General features: G+C 46.5%; 1 protein-coding gene across 1 annotated transcript in view; it reads right to left on the bottom strand.

The window, feature by feature from the left end:
- The window catches only part of Pkd1l2 (polycystin 1 like 2), a 113,147-nt gene that overhangs the window by 72,973 nt on the left and 18,290 nt on the right, over positions 1 to 21,884 (bottom strand). Inside the window, exons 6-14 of the mRNA XM_045143266.1 lie at positions 15,298 to 15,527; positions 13,786 to 14,190; positions 11,863 to 11,940; positions 10,486 to 10,535; positions 7,796 to 7,910; positions 6,041 to 6,248; positions 3,538 to 3,658; positions 1,855 to 1,996; positions 561 to 737 (exon numbers count right to left, since the gene is read on the bottom strand). Coding sequence (XP_044999201.1) covers positions 561 to 737; positions 1,855 to 1,996; positions 3,538 to 3,658; positions 6,041 to 6,248; positions 7,796 to 7,910; positions 10,486 to 10,535; positions 11,863 to 11,940; positions 13,786 to 14,190; positions 15,298 to 15,527 — 1,526 coding nt within the window. The remainder of the gene's footprint in view (positions 1 to 560; positions 738 to 1,854; positions 1,997 to 3,537; positions 3,659 to 6,040; positions 6,249 to 7,795; positions 7,911 to 10,485; positions 10,536 to 11,862; positions 11,941 to 13,785; positions 14,191 to 15,297; positions 15,528 to 21,884) is intronic.

Consider the following 21,884-nt stretch of genomic DNA (forward strand, 5'->3'; position numbering starts at 1 on the left):
GGCTGACTGCGGGATTTCATGCTATGTGGGTGGGGTCTCTGATGGGATCTCTTGTCAATTTTTCCAAAAATGTTGTTCTTTTAAGTCAGCTTGTTCATGACATCACCATCCTCCACTGTCACTCACAGAGTGAGGTCAATACAAATGCTGACGGTTCTATGAACTGGCTCCGTCTCCATCTTGCCAATCGCTCTAGACTTTCAAAAAGTCATGACTGCTCTGTGTATGGTGCATGCATGTGTGCAGTGTGTTAAGGACAGGGTCCTCATATGTCCCTACTTGTCATACTTCCGTGTCGCCTCAACCATTTTATCCTTTTATGTACCTTATGCAGGGACAGACATCACCGTGTGCCCCTGGGCTCGGGCCATTGCTGCTTTTACATGGGGTCCCCATGTGTGATAACTTGGCCAGTGCCCTGGGGTGGCCAAGGCTTATAAGTCCCTCATCCTGCCAGCTCCTCTCCCTCCTAGAACACATCCTTAGAGAGGGGGGAGGTCTCCATTCTTGGAAAACATGGGCCCAGGAGCTGAGCGGAGAGCAGGGTTCCCGGCTGGTACCTGACTGCAGACAGAAGCAGTACTCAAGGGTTCCCGGAGCTGTGGAGGTCGTGCAGAGGACGGAGAACCTCGTCAGTATGGTGCCCTCCTCTGGGGCAATCGTACAGGTGGGCACTTCGGGAGAAGGCAGAGTGCTGATCACATAGGTGTCTTCCCCATAGGCATATGTGGTCAGGGCTACAGAGTGAAAGCACAAGGGGGTCAGAGATGATGTGGGGCAGAAAACTCCATCACACCTCAGGACAGTCTGGAGAGGGTTAAACATGCAAATTCCTGGGCTCCTCTGTAGATCCACAGCTTCTGAACTCTCTGGAGATTCTGGGACAGTCCCTAAAATATTCATATCTAAGAATCCCCCTGAGGCAGGGGCCTGAGGATATCTTTTGAGAAATTGGACAATGATTGAGGAAAAGAATCAGATGTAAGCTAGAATTCCAGTCCTGCTCTTTACTATCCAAGCGACCTTGAACTTGACATTTGCCACCCGTAAAGTGGGACCCATGATGGTAACTTTGTCATAAAGATTTCACGAGGAAGAATTCCAGGAAGCCACATCTTGCTCAAGGTGAAGGAAAGAACCAGAGTCAAGAGCTGGAAGCACACTGACCCCATCCGTCATCCCACCTGCTTCCATCCCAACACCCACTGGGAAGAGCTCCCATCTCTCCTGTAAGACCCCCCATCACCTGCTCCAGCCACCTACCTTTTCACCAAGAGCACATGGCTGTAAGAGCTGGGCAAATGGGAACGTTGGTTGATTACAACTGATTCCTTGGCCTAACTCAGTTGAGAAGGCATGGGGTAGATGAGGAGGGCACATTTAACTAGCTCCAAGTTTGTGCTGGCGTGGTTGGCCTAGGGCTGCTGTAGGAAATGTAGTTTCAACAGCCAGGCTTTGTGGTACATGCCTGTGATCTTAGCACTGAGGAAATATAGAATCAAAGGAATCCCCACCCCCAATCACAGTCTTTGTTTTGAGAATCTCCATTTCCCACAATGGGTTTGATGTAAGTGAGCAGTTCTAACTCCTTCAGGTGGGATACCCAGGTGGCACCAGTCCAGGGTGTCCTGCTTGTCCCACTGGCATTCTGTCACTCGTTGTGCATAAAAACAATTCTGAGCAGGTTGACATATGAGGAAACTGAGGCACTAAGACATGAGATCCTTTGCCCAGCCACCTAGGCAAAGCCACGGTGGTGGGATTCACTCTAAAGCCCATGTCCTGCCCCACACTAGGCCAAATGTTTCTGTTTGTGTCAGTTCCCTGACACGGGACAGAGAGGTGACTCCTCACCTGTGGCGCGGATGTGGAGGACTTGTCCCCAGGTCTGCAGGAAGCTGCTGTTCAGCAGCAGTGTGGAGGTGTTGCTCTGAAGGAGGGTCAGAGAGTGAGGCCAAAACCCTCGGAGTTGGCAGGAAGCAGGAAGTGGCTCAGCCTGTAAGAGAACAGCAGTCAGAGTCTTACATCTATAGTCATGCTCCCAGACCTCCTCAGGAAAGTGGTTTCCAACTTCCGGGAGACCTATGAGATTTCTCTCTGATGGGTGAATGGAAGACACTGTTTACTTCCCCACAGCCAGCAAATAGCTAGTCTCTAGCCTTGTATGTCTCTTGTCTGAGGCTTGGTTCCCAGGAAAAGGTGCCTGAGAAGGGGATCTGTGTGCAAGTTACTTAGTGGCCGGGGGGAGGTTCTGAGGAGGGGATCTGTGAGCAGGTCACTTAGGGAGGGAGGACTCTGAGGAGGGGATCTGTGTGCAGGTCACTTAGGGAGGGAGGACTCTGAGGAGGGGATCTGTGTGCAGGTCACTTAGGGAGGGAGGACTCTGAGGAGGGGATCTGTGGGCAGGTCGCTTAGGGAGGGAGGACTCTGAGGAGGGGATCTGTGTGCAGGTCACTTAGGGAGGGAGGACTCTGAGGAGGGGATCTGTGGGCAGGTCACTTAGGGAGGGAGGACTCTGAGGAGGGGATCTGTGGGCAGGTTGCTTAGTGGGGGCATGCACATAGGGGAAACCAGGAAGAGGACTGGTGAGACAAACAGAACAGGGCAGAGAAGGAATAATGGGAAACACTTTTAAGGGCATCCAGGGGCTAGGGAGGTGGCTCCGTGGGTAAAACCACTTCCTGTGCAAGCATGAAGATCTGAGTTCGGATCCCTAGAGCCCTTGTACATACTGTGGCAATACACATCTATAAAACTAGCACTCAGAGCTGGGCATGGTGGCGCATGCCTTTCTTTAATCCCAGCACTGGGAGGCAGAGGTAGGAGGATCGCTGTGAGTTCGAGGCCACCCGGGGACTCCATAGTGAATTCCAGGTCAGCCTGGGCTAGAGTGAGACACTACCTCGAAAAACCAAAAAAAAAAAAATAAAAAAAAACTAGCACTCAGGAGGGTAGGATGAGGTTCTGGGCCAGGAGAATCCCAGAAGCTTGAGGGCCAACGAGTCTGACATGCAGTGGTGAACAAGAGACCTGGTCTCAAACGACATGGAAGGGCATGACCAATACCAATGGCTGTCCTTTAACTTTCACACGTGTGTCATGGCAAGTGTGAGGCCACACTCACACACACATGCATACAAATACAAAGAATAAAGTAGGGGAGGGTTCCAGCCTCAGCCTGGCCCCATGGAGCTCCGTAGCATAAGGTACTGAATGTACATTGCCTTCCTTGAGGCAAGGGGGCTAGTCTCTTAGACCTCCCACACCCATCAGCGGTAAGCCACAGCCCCTGCACAACAGCTGGAGGAAAGTACACCAGCCTGGAATTGGATATTGATTAGGGCATAACAGCATCTGCCTCCCATAGGCTTGACTCCTTTGTATCCATTCATCCTGCTGTGTATTCCCAGTTCCCTTGTGGCATGCTCCCTAACCCGACTCCCCTACACTGGCTCTGAGTCAGGCTGACACCTGTGAGTTCAGGATCGCATGTTTAACACATTCCAAGGAATGATCCATGTGATGTGGTATCCTCACCTTCTCCAGTGAGGGCTCGTCTAAGTACCAGCTAAACATGGCAGCTACATCATTGTCTCCCATAGTGACCTTGAGCAGAATGTCTTGGTCAGCTTTCACTGGCTGGCAGTTTTCCTCACAGCTGGAAGAGAGACAGAATAGAGAGAGAGGAAGTTCCTTTGGACATTGTGACCACCTGTCTAGTGTTTGACTGATTCTTTTTTTTTGGTTTTTCGAGGTAGGGTCTCACTCTAGCCCAGGCTGTCCTGGAATTCACTATGGAGTCTCAGAGTGGCCTTGAACTCATGATGATCCTCCTTACCTCTGCCTCCCAAGTGCTGGGATTAAAGGCATGCGCCACCGCGCCCAGCTTCTTGCCCAGTTCTTTGTTTTTGTTTTCAAGATGGGGTCTCACTCTAGTCCAGGCTAACCTGGAACTCACTCTGCAGTCCCAGGCTAGCCACAAACTCGCAGCAATTCTTCTACCTCTGCCTCACTATTGATTGCTGGGATTAAAGGCATGTGCCACCATGCTCTGCTAAGTGCCCAGTTCTTTTCAAATCTTTGGAGAGGGTAAGAAATGACCTTTGTCCAAATGCAAAATGGAGTAAAACCCACAATTGCTAAAAAAAAAAAAAAAAGAGCTGGGCGTGGTGGCGCACGCCTTTAATCCTAGCACTGGGAAGGCAGAGGTAGGAGGATCGCTGTGAGTTTAAGGCCACCCTGAGACTCCATAGTGAATTCCAGGTCAGTCTGGGCCAAAGTGAGAAGCTACCTTGAAAAAAACAAGACAAAAAAAAAAGAGAGAGAAAAGAAAAAAGAAAAAAACCAACACAGAACCTTTGTCAGCAAGCTGAAGAGACACATGGCCGGGCCAGATTCCCATTTCACTCCATATGCAGTGGTATGGATGGGAGGCTGGAACAGAGTCCTGGGTTCAAATCCTGTCTCTTTCTACTTACTGCTCACCCTCTATGAGTCCCTTCAACCTCCAGCCACTGCAAATGAACTCCAGATGCATGCGCCCCCTTGTGCATCTGGCTTACGTGGGTCCTGGGGAATTAAATCTGGGTCCTTTGACTTTGCAGGCAAATACCTTAACCGCCAAGCCATTCCCCCAGCCCATCCCTTCAATTCTTTAAACCCCAGTTTCCTCATTGCAAAGTGAAGGGATAAACCTAGACTACTTCAGAGATTCTTTTTAGCTTTAATAATAGTGACAGTGCTGTGGAGCTTTTGCATGCATTAAGCATTCATGTGTGTTTCTGTAAGTATGGGTACCCATGTGTGTGTGGGTGCTCATGCACACATGTGTGCATATGCATGTGCTTGTGCTTGTGGAGGCCAAAGGCTGAGGTTGGGTGTCTCCCTTGATCTTTCTTCACGTTGTTTATGGAGATAGGGTCTACCGTGAACCTGGAGCTTGCTGATTCAGCTAGTCTAGCTAGCTAGCAAACTTGCCTGTCTCTGCCTCCTGAATGCTGGAAGCACAGGTGCGTGCCACCACACCAGGCATCTATGTGGATTCCAGGATCCAAACACAGGTCTTCACACTTGTGTGGGAAGTACTTTGCTTACTGTGAATGCTTTCCCGGCCCCAGCACTGTGTTTTTATGGCATGCGTCACAGGAATAAATGACTTCCATAGGCATCTGGATATCTGATGCTCATAGCAGCTCTGGGAATGATGGGTCAGAACCCCTAACGCGTATGCTAGCACAGCAGGCTCAGAGGACTTACACGATTTGTCCCAGGTGACACAACTCCTGAGTGGGTGGGTGGAATACAGAATATGTGTCTGAATCCTGTAATGTCCTGCTCCCTCTCTGGAGCCCCTGAGAGTCACTTCGACATCTGCTGCATGTCCAAACCACCCTCTGCTATTGTAGAACTTTCCAAACCATGCAACTTCCCTACTTCTCTCCTCAGGGTCTGCTGTGGTGCGAGCCCTGACCATGTCCCCTCCTGCTCAGAACTCTTGGAAGACTTTCTGTATAGAGCCTCGGGAGAAGATTCAAATCTGATATGGCCTACAAGGACTTGCCTGAACCAGCCCCACCTTACTCTCTCTCTCCTCCTCTATTCCAAGGAGGAACTGGTCTCTCTCACTTCCTGATTCTCTTCTCTCCTTTGCCCATTCTGTTCCCTCACCAGATTCCTTTATCTGGCACATTAGATCTTCCTCCTCCTCCATTTTCCCCCCTTTATGTGGTGCTAGAAGTCAAACCCAGTACTTCATGCATGGTAGACAAGCACTCTACCCACTAAGCCACAAACAGCCCAGCTCTCAACAACTCTGAAGCCCAGCTTCTGCTGGAAGCCCACCCCAAGCTAGAGAAGTTGTCATAGGCCTGTGCTGTCTCCCTTCTTTCTTTTCCATCAGTCAATTGCTAATACCCAGGAAGTGAGCCCTATGCGAACCCAGGGGGCAGGACCCTAAGTCGGAGCCAGCCTGTGCTGGGTCTCAGAAAGTGTGTCTGGTGAATGAATGGCAGCCCTTGAGGAGCAGGGCCTCATGCCCCACCTGATTTGAAGCGGAAGGCGCAGGGGACTGGACACATAGAGACACCGTTCTGTCTTGTGCTCCAGCTGCTGGCCCTTGAGGATGGCCAAGCGCAAGGTGACAGCAGAGTAGGGTGTTGGCAGGCAGGATGGTGGGACCACCAGCTCCCTCTGGTCTGTGTGGAGCCGCCGCCTTTCAACACAGTCCCTCCACTGAGTCCAGCAACGCCCTGAGAGAGATGGGCAGACACTTACTCACCGTAGCTCTGCACCTGGCACATGGAACTTTCTGACTAATGCATTGTTGTTTTAGACAGGGTCTGGCTTAGGTAGCCCAGACTAGCCTGAAACTCATGATTTTCCTGCCTGTACCTCCTATCTGCTGGGATGACAGAGGTGGGTCACCATAAAGAGCCTCTAGTTAATCCATTTTTAGTAAGGTAGTTATGAAAATAGCCACAGAAGAAAACAAAGGTTGAACTAATGACAGCATTGTCTATAAAAACAAACAAATGGAAAACCCTAAAAGACTCAAATGACAGCATTCTGGCTTGATGGTCTGTTGTGCAGCTATGGTGAAAATGAAGCTCACAGGAGGGCACTATGGCAGCAAAGCATGCAGAACATGCTCTTGTCATTACAGCAGGTTTTCAGGACTGAGTCTCATGTAGCCCAGGTTGGCCTCAAACTTGCTATGTAGTGGAGGATGACCTGCAACTCCTGATCCTCATGCCTCCACTTCCCAAGTGCTGGGATTACAGGAGTGCACCACCACACCTGGCTCAGGACGTTATTTAATGAAGAAAAAAAAAAAAAACACCAGGTAACAAAAGCAGCATGTGCAGTATGAATAACATTCATTTTACTTCTAAAAGAATGTGTATGTAACTAGGATATATCTATATTAAAAGTGCACCCCAATACTAAAAGCCTGTGCTTCCACCCATACATCCTCCAGACTCTTTTTTTTTCCCCAGTGATATAGGGTGTGTGTATGTGTATGTAGGGAGGAATCCACCCAGCGGGGAGGAATATTTCATCCCTGACATTGTTTGAAATTCCCAAAGCATAGCGAGGATGAACAAAGTAGATTGTCTTTTAGTGTTTTATATATGTATATATTTGAGGTAGGGTCTTGTTCTAGCCCAGGCTAGCCTCAAACTCCCAGTGATCCTCCTACCTCTGCCTTCCAAGTGCTGAGATTAAAGGCATGCACCACCGTGCCCAGCTATGACTTTTTGAATGTGTGTCGGGGGGCAGTGCGTACATGCATGTGGAGGCCAGAGGACAACTGTGGGTATCCTCAGGAATGCTGTCCACCCTCTTTTTTTTTTTTTTTTTTTTTGAGACAGGGTCTCTAATTGGCCTAGAGTTCACCGATTAGTGTAGACCACTTGGCAGTGATCCTCAGGAATCCTCCTGTCTCTGCCTCCCCAGCACTGGGATGACAGGTATGCACCACCACACCCTGCATTTTATGTGGTTACTGGGGATCAAACTCAGGTCCTTCCACTTATGAGGCAAACACTTTACTGACTGAGCCATCTCTGCAGCCCCTATGATTGCTTTTGATCTCTCTACCACCTTGTCACCTTGCATTCAGGACCTCTCTCCCTCTTGATTGCCTTACTCCTCTACCTCTCACTTCCATGGACTCCGTAATCTCTGACACACACAAGTTATACAGAATGTCAGATGTAAGTCATGCCAGTGTGAAGACAAATATGCAACAGAAAAGTCTGGCTCTATGCCTAGCTTCTTGTAAGAAAATACCTACCGCAGGACCAGTGGAAGCCTAAGTCCGGGTCGCCGTCTGGCCAGCGCAGTGTGACTGCTGTGAAAGGGTCTGCGAACAGACCAGGCTCCGTGTGTACCTCCATGACCTTGTCTCCCTGCAAAAGAAGTGACCACTAGTGAGCTGCCCCTCTACAATTAGCCTCACAGTGGGGTGCTGCATTCAATCTATTCTCTTTCCCCAGAGCTGTGTGTTCTGACAGTGGCCACTGGGTGAAGCTTGGAATGCAAAAAGGCCCTGGCTGGTCTGCATGGCTATTCTCAGGAGCCATGTGGCCCTTTGCTGGGACTCACTGGATAAGTAACTTTATTCTGAGAGTGGGCTCAGAGATAAAGGTCACTCTCCACTGGGCTCTGCTCTGACATCTAGAGACATGGGAACAGAGACGGCCATCACCCTGAAGCTCAGGGGGAATGTATTAAGGCAGATAAAGAGACCATGGAAGGGGGAGGCAGTTGGTTAAGAATGTGGACCTGGGAGTTGGGTGTGGTGGTACATGCCCTTAATCCCAGCACTCGGGAGGCAGAGATAGGAGGATTGCTATGATTTCTAGGGCAGCCTGGGTTAGAGTGAGACCCTACCTCAAAAAAACAAAACAATAGCCGGGCGTGGTGGTGCACGCCTTTAATCCCAGCACTTGGGAGGCAGAGGTAGGAGGATCGCCGTGAGTTTGAGGCCACCCTGAGAATACAGAGTGAATTCCAGGTCAGCCTGAGCTAGAGTGAGACCCTACCTTAAAAAACCAAAACCAAACAAACAAACAAAAAGAACAACAAAAAAATGTGGACCTTGGGGCTGGGTAGCTGTCTCAGCAGTAAAAAGGCATTTGTTTGCAAAGCCTGAAGTCCTGGGTTCAATTTCCCAGTACCCACATAAAGCCAGACGTACAAGGTAGCACATGTGTCTGGAGTTGGTTTGCAAGGGGTTGCCACATTTGGCACACAGGAAAGGTACGGAGCTGCTACTCTGATACATGGGACAGTGACAGCAGAGCCAGGGGAGGCTTCCCCATGGACAGGCTCCAGAAGCATCAAAAGGAAGAGGACGGAGAGCTGCCTGGGACTGGTAGGAGGACTTTCTGGTGGGACCGGTTAAACTACTCAGCTGTGAGCCTGTTGCTCAAACTAGAGGGCTTGGCTGGAATAACAGGAGGCCACAGTAGAACTCCATCTCTGCCGGCCTCCCACCAGCCAAACCCTTTGCTCTGGCACCTACCGGTCCATATCATCTGGCCCCCGTGGATCTCTTGTCAGTTTTCCACCTCCCTCTTCACCAGACTCCAGCCACACTAAGGGTCTTCTCACTCCACCTACTCAGAAAGCCCTCCACTATGACTGTGGCTTATCTTTATGTCAACCTTATCTGTTGTTTGACAAGGTCTCACTATGTAACCTTGGCTGGTCTGGACCTCACTATGTAGCCTAGGCTGGCTTCAAACTCAAGACAGTCTCCACTGACTCTGCCTGTTAGGCTGGGATTACAGAGGTGCTCCACAGCACGCCGGCTCCTCTATACCACCTCCTGAAAGGCCTTGTCTGACCTCTGGCCTTTGTTGTCACTGCACCCATTGGTTCTTGTTAGACAATAACAATTATTTTTGTTTGTGTATGTGTGTGTGTGTGTGGTATGCATGCATGTGTATATGTATTCATGTGTGTGAAGGATGCACATGTGTGTGTGGATGCACAGGCACATGTGTACACATGCATGTGGAGACCAGAGGTTGACACCAGACATCTTCCTCATCACTTTTCACTTTATCTTTTGAGTCAGGGATTCTCATGGAATCTTTAGCTCACCAATTTGGCTAGAATAGCCAGAAAGTCCTGGAGACTCCCTTGTGTCTGTCTCCCCAGCATAGGGATTACAGGCACGTACCACCATGCCCAGCTTTTATATGGGTGCTGGGGATCTGAACTTGGGTCCTCATGCTTGTGTAGCAGATACTTTACTGACTGAGCCATCTCCCCAGGCCCTCTCACAGTTCCTACTTTCTCCATTTACTGGCTGAGCCATCTCCTCTGCCCTTTTCACAGTCCTAATTTCTTCTCATTTATTTGAGCTTCATGAAGGCAGGGACTACATCTGTTCATTTCCATTCTCTCCTAGCTCCTAATACCAATCCTTGGATAGCACAGAGACACAACAGGTCTTTGTTATTCCATAAATGCAGGAAGGAACTGTGTCAGCAGCATGAAGTTGAAGAGTCAGGCTTGCTATTAACATAAAGACCGTGAGCTTATTTTCTCATGTAAGTAATAAAGGCTATGAATTTTCCTCTGAGTGCTCCTTTAGCTGTATCCCACAAATTTGGGTCATTATAATCCTAGTTAGAAATATGTCTTAATTTCCCTTACAATTCTTCTTTTAACCCATTAGGTTGTTTTTTTTTTTTATAGAAGTGTGATGTTTACTTTCATGTCTCTGTATCTTGGGTGCATTACTGTTTTACAACATGATTCTGTTATGGTTAGAGAACATACTTTGACTTCCATCCTTTTGAGTCTCTTTTCAAATGGAAGAAGGCAGGACTGCCATGAATACAAACAGAAGAAGGCTTTGGGATTCTGGGTACTCTGGCTTTTGGTAACCAAAACCCAAAACTTAAAAATAAACAGAATGTTTGGGCATCTTCTTCTTGTAAAGTTAAAATGTTTTTAAAAGATACTCACATTGTTTCCTTCAGCATTTGTTCCAGATGGTTCTTGGAGACTGGAAGGGGCTATGAACATAGTGAGAGCAGGTAGTAAGCTTCAGTGGAAAACTTCATGGAAGGCTTTTTAAAGGTAGACTCATGCAGGCTTAGTGGTGCACACTCACAGTCCCAGCTACTCAAGAGGCTGAGGCAGGAGGATCACTTGAGCCTGGGAGTGTGAAACCAGTTTGGATAGTATATCAAGACTCCTCTCAGACAAATAACTTACAAAAAACAGAGAGGATCATGCTGAAGATGCTTTGGGGGCATCAGCCCATCTTTGGAAATGGTTCTAATAAGCATGGGAAACAATATTGGAGTGAGAGGGAAGTAGGACACAAACAAAGCCATCATGCCCAGGACCACTGGGCCAACACCACCTCCTCGGAAGTTAAAAAGGAGACATCTGTCAGTGCTGGTAGACCAGAAAGGACTCAGAGTCAGATAAGTGCACCGTGGGCTGCTGCTGTTTAGCTGTCACTTGGTGGTGGGGCAAGAACCCCTGATTTATAATATGTGCCAGTGTCTATGGAATAGATATTTCCACCAAGATGGATCTCAAGCTACCAGCCTGACATGACCAAATGGTGAGTGAGAGGAGACAGAAGCAGACAACTCTGGCACACTGGTAGGAGTGACCACAGTGAACAACCATGTGTGCTCACCTTCTTCTTCTTCTTCTTTTTTTTTTTTTTTTTTTTTTTTTTTTTGCCTCTTTGGCTCTGTGAACCTGAACAGCTCAGCTCAGTTCTTCCTTCTGCCATAGCTTCCTCATCCTCACATGAGGCTGAGGCCACCCTGTTTCTCAGGGACGTAGGAGCACTGATGTGTGCATAACTTATGCACATCACCTTGTATCCACAGCACCACAAGCTCAGTGGCTTGAAGCAACACAGGTTAATTATCTCTCAGTACTACTTATTTTTTGTGTGTATGTGCACATGCACATGCACACACACGTGTGTGGAGACCCCAGGACAACTTTGAATGTTGTTCCTTCAGATCCATCCACCTTCTTTTCAACATGGTTTCTCACAGACTGGCTAGCCAGCCAGCCCCAGGGATTCTCCTGTCTCTACCTTTCCAGTGCTGTGGTGACAAGCGCCATACCCGGCAATTTTTTGTGGGTACTGGTACGCAAATGGTCCTCAGGCTTGCAAAGCAAGTACTTGACTGGCTGCGTTATCTCCCCAACACCAAATTTTTCTATTACTTCCCATTACCATCTCCTTCAAGTAACCAGAGAGTTCTGATCATCTGCAGAACAAAGTCTCCAGAATCCTGTTTGAAAGGCCCTTTGCTAAGCCCCAAGTAGGTGGAGCACCCTGGACTCCTGGTAACAGAAACACCTTGCCTGTGACAGTGATATTTCCGATCTCCAAGGTCAAGTTTGAGAAGGCATTCCTCACATGCACAGTGACCAGAAAGGTGCCTGCAATGAACGAGAGCCAAGAGTCATGGGCTTTGTCATTAGTTGTTCAATCTGATCTGAGCATTGTGCTCTTGCAGGGTTCATTCCAACAACAGCTCCAGAATATTTCATCTCTAAATGTTTAATGAGCCCTGCTGTATGGTAAACATGGGGCAAAGTTCTGGGGACATAGAGATGAAGACACATAACCTCTAGCAGATATATAGATGGTAAGTGCCTCACCATGGCAAGGACTGGCATAGGGACAGAGTGGTACAGAATGGGGTCACTTAATCTTGGGAGAGAAAGAAACAGGAATGGGCTCAAGCCAGGATAAAGCTTTATCTCAAAGGATGAGAAGGTTCTGTAAGGTTGGGGAACCTTGTAGGCAGGATCTGTCTATGATGGAGGTTGGAGGTGTGGAAAGAGGGAAAGGGAATGAGGGAAGAACTGCCTGTCTTCTCTGGGAAACACAATGGACTGACAAGAATGGGTAAGAACTCCCTATGGACCAGCGGAGGGCCTTGGGAAGACAGGTGCTGAAGAGGTTAGAGAATGAGGATCTAACAGAGGGAACTGGGAGAGGCCATCTCCATCCTGGGAGCTATAGTCTGAGACCCAGTAAAGGGCCTCAGAAGCCCACAAAAGCCCCTGACAGAGACAGCTTCAAATAATGGCTCCAAGGGCAAAGACCTGTGTGCCCCTTTAGTGTCTTCTCTCCTACCAGAGTAGCCCAGATCTTTTGGACTGTTAATCATCTGACAATGAGAAAAACATCTCCAGACTCGTGTGTGTGTGTGTGTGTGTGTGTGTGTGTGTGTGTGTGTAGGCTCATGTGTGTATGGAGGCCATAAGATCATATTGGGTATCTCTATTGTTCTCCACCTTATTTTTGTAAACAAGGTTTCTTCCTGAACCTGTAGCTCACCAATTCTTCTAGACAAGCTAGCCAGCAAGCCCTAGTAATCCTTCTGTCTCCTCCTTCCCAGCGCTGGGAATCTAGTGGGTGCTGCCACGCCCAGATTCTTACATGGGTATAGGGAATCTAAACTCAGGTCCTCAAGCTTACATGGCAGAAGCTTTACCAGCCAAGCCATGCTCCCAGCCTCCGTCTATCACCACCCCTGCTGTTCCTTTTGCCAAGTCCATACATCCCGTACATGCCCAGTGTCATTTCCTTCCTGATGTACCTCTGAGATCCAGGGTAGTGTAGGCCAGAGCCTGGGCAGGCCAGAGACCATCCCCACATTCCCTCCTGCTGATCCACCCCACCACCCTCCAGGGAACCAGATTAAGTGCAAATGTGTGCTGTGACCTTCTCCCTGGTTGGTACGTCCTTCCTCTGTCAGCATCTTGACACCTCCTCTGCCATCACCTTTGACCTCTGTCTCTCTCACCAGTCACAGACTGCAGTTTCCCAGACTGTACTCTCCTACAGAAATGTTGGAGACATTGGCAGACACCTGCTCCCCTCTAGTAGTATTCAAAGGGGAGGTGTTGTCCCTCACTGGAAATTTGTCAATGTCTGAGGACATTTTTTTTTTTTTTTTTGTCTGTCATGACCTGAGACATTGGCACTACTTGAATCTAGTGGACAGAAGCCAAGGTTTTAGTGTGGCGGATAGCCTCAAAGGTGACAAGGAGTTACCCAGCCCCAGTGTCAGGAGTGTTCATGGTGAGAGCCCCTGCCCTGCGAGCTCTTTAGGGTCAAGTGGTATATGTGTCTTCTTATTCCAAGGGATGGGCTCGGTACGTTTATCAAATGAGCCACTAGTGCACTGCGGACACACTAAAAAGCTGGCTGGTACAAGTCAGACATGGAGAAGGAGGGATGTACAGAAGCAGAAGCCATCAGCTTCAGTGTACCTTCAACCGGAACTGCCACAGGGTACGTCCCAAATGTCTCCCCGGTGCTTTCTTCTTTTTGGGAGAAGTTTGCATGGAGTCCTACCACTTCAAAGGTCAGCTCTTCCAGAGTTCCATGAGCCACTGAGACATTGACCAGCAGGTCCTGCCCAAGCTCCACTTGGTCAGAAGCCCAAGATGCCCACAGCCCTGAGAGTAGTTCAACAAAATGGACTGTGATGTTTACAGAGGGCGTGGAGGTGGTGCTGTTGCTGATGGCTCGGATCTCCAGGCAGTGCATCCCAGGGCCCAGCAGCTCCTGCGTCTCTCTGTCCAGAGTCAGGTTGTAGGGCAGCGAGCCTCTCTGGGTGACAGACTCAGCCAGAGTTATATTACTCAAAAGCACAGCATAAGTCACCCCTGTTCCTGGGTGGGGTGAGGAACATTTAAGAAGGTTGTTAACAAGCATGCAGGTGATTTGTTTCAGACTCATGTTCCACTGTCAGATTAGTCACATAATCATGGATGTGGGCTGAAAGAAATAGGGAAGGACATGCCACCTCCTCAAATGGTAACTGCGATTATTATTGGATCCTCTCTGCTCACTTACACTTTTTTGAGTTTTGTTTTTTTTTTTTTTGAGGTTGGGTTTCCCTCTAGCCCAGGCTGACCTGGAACTCACTGTGTAGTCTCAGGGTAGCCTTAAATTCACAGTGATCCTCCTAGCTCTGCCTCCTGAGTCCTGGGATTAAAGGCGTGAGCCACCATGCCCAGCTTCCCAGCTTCCTTTTTTAACTGTGGGTTTTTGGACTCAAATTTAATTCCTCATACTTGTTTAGCAAGTACTTTCCCAATTTAGCCATCTCCCCAGCCACAAGGTGGAATCTCTTAATGGATGAGCTGATTTTTATGCATGAGAATAAGCCTCAAGTCTTGTTTCAGCCAAAGAAGATGGAGAGATTTCTTTCAGTCTCCACTGGTTACTGCTTAGAACCTGTAAACATAAGGTTGGGGATTTAGCTCGGTGGGTGAGTGTTTGCCTAGCAAGTATAAGGTTCTGGGTTTGGTCCTTAGGACAAAAAAAAAAAAAAAAAAAAAAAAATCACAAAAGACTGAAAACACAGTTGCTAGAACCTGTCAACATGGAGCTGTTCAGCCTACTTTCCACTAAGTAGGGGCTCCCTCACAGTGTGCGGACAATACTCCTAGCTGGATACACTAAATGGATGATCTAAGAAATCAGATTGGGAAGGCAAAAACTGTCACTGGCTTGCTGAACTTCCAATTCCCAGCAAATGTCTGAGCCTTTCAGTGCCATTATAAAACATGAAGTCGATCCTAAGTGGGCTATCGCAGGCAAAGCAGTGAAAGAAGCCAGTGACATCATAGGTACTAAGTGAAAAAAAAGGTAGCTGAAACACTAATCATGCAATCAGCGTTAACATTGTTAAAGCCTTGAGTTAGCTACTTAGACTTGGAGGAGAATGAAGGAGCCTCCCTTTTGCCTTCTCCTGTTCAGTGTTATAGACTCACCTCCATTCAGTTCCACCTGAATCCACAGGGGATCCCCAAAGACAGCCTGGCAGAGAAGGCTAGCTCCAGGCCTGGACAGGCCGGCACATCCGGTGACAACGAGCCTTTCCATCTTGTCTCGCAGCATCACTTGCTTCTGAGCTGTCACGTGCCACTCGCTGGTTGAGCACTCCACAAAGATGGTGAATTCCCCAGGGGTGGTAAACTGGTGGGTTATAGTGCTGGACATGCTGCCGGCCACAGTTAGAAATGTTAGAGGTTGGGGGACCCTCAAGTAGCACAGTCACACACACTCACACCTCTCCTGCTGTGCAAAATTGAGAGGGGGGTTGGGACTTAACTCAGTTTGGAGTGTGTTTTTGTCTAGCACCCACAAAACCCTAGGTTTGATTCCCAGACCTGCATAAACTTGGATTACAGACATGTGTCACCAAGCTTGGTTTGTGCAGTGTTTGGAGTCAAACCCAGGACCTAATGCATATTAGGCAAATACTCTATTTATGGAGCTGCAACCCTAGCTCTTGTTTTGTTTCCTTTTGTTTTTTCTTTTCTTTTTTTTTTTGAGGTAGGGTCTCATTCTAGCTCAGGCTGACCTGGAATTCACTATGGAGTCTCAGGGTGGCCTTGAACTCATGGCAATCCTCCTACCTCTGCCTCCCGAGTGCTGGGATTAAAGGCGTGAGCCAGCACGCCCAGCTTGTTGTTTTCTTTTGTTTTGATCTCCTTTCTGTCTTGGTTTTGACCAAGAGGTAGTCCAAGTCCTAAAACATGCACTAGGTGAAGATAGCAAAAGCCTCTGGAGAAGCCTCCTTAGTACAGAAAGGACCAGAACCATGTAAACCCAGAGTTTAGGAGGAGTTTCTATTTCTACTGTTTTCTTTCTCTTTATCCTCTCCTGGCTTGAACCTGCTCACTATCTCGGAGCTGCACTGAGAGCACAGGGTGATGCAGACACCTGAATCCCCAGGAAAGGTCACCAACGGAGACTTCGGTTGTTGGAAAATTGTAGAGTGTGAAGAAAGAGTGGAAAGGATTCCTTAATTCTGTGTTGAACCAACATTGATGATGAGCACACTCCATACTACACTACTTCTACCACCAGTAAGCAGTTGCTATCCACAATGAGCTATTGGTCAGAGAGACCTATGATATCCCCAAAACAAGACAGGTTTCTATCAAAGGACTTGATTAACTTCTTGAGGTAAAAGGTAAGAACCTCTTGCTCAAGACACCATATGCTGCCACACAGAGCATGGAGAGACCTGGATGGAATTCAGAACAGAGCCAGTCCCCAGATAGTCAGTCCATCTTATGCTGGAAAGCACTACATGAGCTACTGGGGTGATGTGGCTAACAACAGTCTGAACCCAGGGTCTAAGCCACTCAGAAGCAAACCCTGACAAGGTGCACATACAAGTTCAATAGTGGCACACATCCTTGGTAGGTAACCAATAGCTTTCTGTTTGGCTAAGAGATCTGCTCAGTGGAAAGGAACCCATATCTGGATGTGGGAACCAGGCTAGAATCCTATGGAGGCAAACATTATGTTCTCCATTGTGAAGCTCTCACTAGTCTTTGGCTAAAAGAGAGGATACCCCCATCAACTTCTCCCTAAATTAATAACACTTATCCCATTTAACCTGTGATGACTTCACTCTCCACTGGAGACTCTGCTTTTCTTTTTCAGAAGACCCAACAAGATAAACTACCCTTCATACTTCAGCCAAGCTCCAGCTGAAATCACAGAGGAATTGGGAAGATAAGCAAGAATGTAGTTTCCATGGTGAGCCCAACAATCAGTGCCAGGGTGTAGGAGACAGACCCTGAGGATATTTAACACTTACTAAAGCAGAGATCCAGAAGCTTCTAAGAGCTTGTCACTGAAGTAGACTTAAAATACACCCATCATGGCTCAGGGAATTTTACAGTAAAGAAAGCGGAAAGATTTTAAGAGCCATAAGTTGGGACATCATGCCCAGGGGCATTGCCTCCCCCCAACAACTGACTGCTGATCCAACAATGCACAACTCGCACACAATCCCACAGGGAATGCCTTCAACCCCACCAAGGAAGGGCCCAGCAGAATGGGGGCAAGGATGAGAGAAAGGGTGTTACCAACACATGATGTATCCATACTAAGTATATTTGTAATGATTAAAAAAGAAAAATCATTCAATTTGAAAGACAGAGGGAAAATATTAAAATTTAAAGACTGATCAGAGTGTCAGCAAGCTGTGTGACAATATTGTACAGATTGTGTCACTGGAGCTTCAGCGACTCTAAAGAGATAGTTAAAGAAATAATGATAATAAACTTCCCAAAAAAGACATGTGTACAGATTAAGAAGCCTACTGGAACCCAAGCAGGAGAAAATGTAAAGAAAAAAAATGTAAAGAAAACCACCACACACATGCATATAATAACTAAACTGAAAAAAATATCAAAATAAAGGAGGAAAATCCTTGAAAGTAGCCAAATGGGGGAAAGTGGGAAAGGGAATACATTGCTTAGAAGGAAAGCAGGATTTGAATGACTGCAGGTTTCTCATTGAATCTATGGATGTTGGAAGACAATCAAACAATATTGTTAAGGAACTGAAAGAATAAGACTGACCACATAGAATTCTAGAGTTAGTAAAGATATTTTCCAGAATTAAAGGCAAAATAAAGATACTTTCAAGAAAACTTGAGAGACCTTGTTGCTGGAAAATCTCAAAAAAATGCTAGTGAGAGGTGTTTCAGATAAAGAGAAATAAACTCAGAGGGACACCACGAACATCAGAAATGCAGGAGGTGCATAAGGAGGGTGGATAAGTGTAGAGTATTTTTTTCCTTTTAAAATTCTTTCAAGTACATATAGTGTTAAGAGATATTTCCAAGCTGGACATCATGGCACATGCCCTTAATCCCAGCACTCAGGAGGCAGAGATAGCAGTATCTCTGTGAGTTTGAGGTCCACCCTGAGGTTACATAGTGAATTCTAGGCCAGCCTGGGCTAGACTGAGACCCTACCCCCAAAAAACCACAAAATAAAAGTTATTTCCAGAGACACCAGTAGGTCGCCAGAAGCTGAGTACCAGGGAGCTCAGCACAGGCTCCAGTCCCAGATGGTGGCAAATACTGGGGAGATCTGAGACTCATCAAGATGATAAGAAGAGAAATCCCAGTTCCTAGCTCTGGAAGAGTCACCCCTTCCATAACCATGAGAGCCCAGGGAGCATTGCAGAGGAAGTGGTGGAATGAATGTGAGCACTGCTCTCACTGCTAGATAATGTCTCTGTGGAGATGGTGATAGATACTGAGGAGACTCAACCCTCATCAAAGAAAATAAGGGACTGTCAAGAAATAATCACTAAAGGAGACTTCTACCACATCCTTCAAGGATCAAGGAACACTGTGGAAGAGGGGACAGAAAAGAACTTAAGAGCCACAGGATAAAGAATTGTATTTTGGGGGACTGTCCTCCCAGCATAAACTTATTGATGCATTCATGACCCCACAGTGGTTTCCATAAGACCAGCATGGTTCTAAACCCATCAACATTTTGATATAGAGGACAGAGAAAGAGAAACAGAATGAGACAACAAAACAGAGGAAGGACTGTCTTGAAAGAGGAAGATTCTCAGGGCTTGGGAGGTCAAGGACAAAAAGGAATAATGGGATAGGAACATCATTAAATTACTGTATGTTCATGTATTAAAATTCTGAATAAAGGGCTAGAGAGATGGCTTAGTGGTTAAGCACTTGCCTGTGAAGCCTAAGCACCCTGGTTCAAGGCTCAATTCCCCAGGACCCACGTTAGCAGATGCACATTTGCAGTGGCTGGAGATCCTGGCACGCCCATTCTCTCTCTCTCTCCTTTCTCTCTCTGTCTCTCGCTCTCAAATAAATAAATAAAAATAAACAAAAAAATTCTTATTAAAAATCATCTTACAGAGGTATTTTCAATGTACAATCACACATGTGACAATTATCATATAGAAGAGGAGGGTAAGAAAGCCTATATACTGAATAGATGAGCTAAGATGGAATCCTAAAAATATTCAAATAATGCAAAAGAAGACAGGAGAAGGGGAGCAGAGGAAAAATAAAGGGGATATCTAGAAAACAAATACAAAAATTGGTTTTTGGTCAATAATCATATCAATTGTATATTATCTAAATAGAACTATCATTGTGCCAGATTGAATCTTTTAAAACCAAGCCCTAACCTGCAAGAAGTTCACCATAAACATCTGCAAGCACTAAGTAAGAGACAGCTGTGCTGAGGGTGTAGCTCAGTGGTAGAGTTCTTGTCTAACATGTGCAGCGTCCTGGGTTTGACCTTCATCACTGAAAATGAATTTGGCAATATTAGAAAATCTGGGTTTCAGAACATGAAAAAATTCTACGAAACGTGATTAGTTTTGAATAGCAAAGGCCAGTCTGTCTGTAAGAAGAAACTTAGTCCATTCTTTGACATCTATGTCAACTGAATTTGCCCAGGACTAAAAAGCAGAGAAGAGGATCATTCCAAGTTTCCTTTGCCCAGGGATTTCACCAAGGGAGAAGATTCTAAAGTGGTTTTTAGAACCTGCTGCTAGCAAATGGGATCTGGGCTTAGAATACAAAGAGAGACAGCAAATGAAAGCTCATCCTATGATCTGATGACCCAGCAACCCATCCATGACTATACATCCAATAAGAGTATATCTATCTATATTTTATACACACACACACACACACACACACACAAACACACACACACACACACGTGCTCTATCAGCCTACCCATATAAAAGACTTGCTAGAATGTTCATAGCATACATCTGATAAGAGCCCAAACTTAGAAACCATTCAAGTATCCTTTTTTTTTTTTTTTTTTTTTGGTTTTTGTTTGTCAAAGTAGGGTTTTGCTGTAGCCCCTGAAATTCACTCTGTGGTCTCAGGGTGGCCTCGTACTCACAGCTTCTTCCACCTTTGCCTCCCAAGTGCTGGGATTAAAGGTGTGCACCACCACACCCAGCTAAAGTATCCAAATCATTATCCACGCTAGAATGGATAAGTAAATCAAGGAACATTCACACAGTAGAATGTTCTGTAGCACTTAGAAAAAGAAGTCACAATTATGTATTGTATGAACAAATCCCCAAACTATAATGTGAACAGAAGTCAAGCACAGAGCATATACTTTAAACTTCCATTTACATAGATTCCTAAATCCATTTATTCTACCAATGATGCTAGAAAATTTGGACAGTGGCTAGCCTGGGGAATAGGATGCAGGAAGGTGCCTAAGGGGGTGTTAGGGGAGACCAGTCACTTTTTTTTTCTTGATGTGGGTGCTGGTTACATGTGTGTATGTTAATTGTGTAAAAATGAATTGAACTGTATCATTTTATGTGCTTTTCTATATACACACATACTCTACTTCAATGAAAAGTCTTTACTTATGATATTTAACTGTCAAGAACTTATGGCTGCATCATTTTGTTATGGCACTTGACAAGTAGCCATACAGGTTGGTGGGTGAAGCCTTCATACCAAGCTGGGCAGGGAGGCAGAGCAGCAAGGGTAGGAACTGAGCATCAGATTCACAGACCCTCAGGTTACCTGTGTAACGGAATATCTCAGCTAAGCTCTTGGCGCCTCAACTCCCTGATCCACACAATGAGGACAAAGCCAGTCTTGGCTAGGTTCTAGTAAGATTTAAAAGAAGCAATGGCTAAGAAAGTATCAAGTATGTAATAAACCCAAGTTTTGTAGCATTTTGTATAAGATAATGTGCATAACCTAGTAAAATAAAAAATATATACTTTTATAATATTAATGTAATCTTTTAAAATCAGAGGCAGGCATACAGAGAGAGAGAGAAAGAAGATGGGCACACCAGGGCCTCCAGCCACTGCAAATGAACTTCAGATGTGTATGTCATCCTGTGCATCTGGCTTACATGGGTACTGGGGAATTGAACCTGGGTCCTTAGGCTTTGCAGGCAAGCACCTTAACCACTGAATCATCTCTCCAGCCCCTCTTTCTTTCTGTTTTTGTTTGTTTGTTTATTTATTTATTTATTTATTTTTTGGTTTTTCGAGGTAGGGTCTCACTCTGGCTCAGGCTGACCTGGAATTCACTATGTAGTCTCAGGGTGGCCTTGAACTCACGGCGATCCTCCTACCTCTGCCTCCCTAGTGCTGGGATTAAAGACGTGCGCCACCATGCCTGGCTGTTGTTGTTTTTTGAGATAGGGTCTCACTCTAGCTCAGGCTGAGCTGGAATTCACTATGTAGTCTCAGGGTGGCCTCAAACTCCCAGTGATCCTCCTACTCCTGCCTCCTGAGTGCTGGGATTAAAGGTGTGCTCCACCACACTTAGCTAAAAAATATTTTTTATTTATTTTTAAGCAGAGTAAAACAGACACACACAAAGAAAGAATGGGTATACCAGGGCCTCTAGCCACTGCAAACAAACTCTAGACGCAGGCACCACTTTGTAGAACTGGATTTATGTGTATACTGGGAATTAAACCTGCGTTATTAGGATTTGGAGGCTTAACCTTAACTGCTGTGTGATCTCTCCAGCTACACTCTCACATTTTTTTTCATTTAT

This window comes from Jaculus jaculus, chromosome 1, assembly GCF_020740685.1.
Source record: "Jaculus jaculus isolate mJacJac1 chromosome 1, mJacJac1.mat.Y.cur, whole genome shotgun sequence".
NCBI classification, from domain to species: domain Eukaryota; kingdom Metazoa; phylum Chordata; class Mammalia; order Rodentia; family Dipodidae; genus Jaculus; species Jaculus jaculus.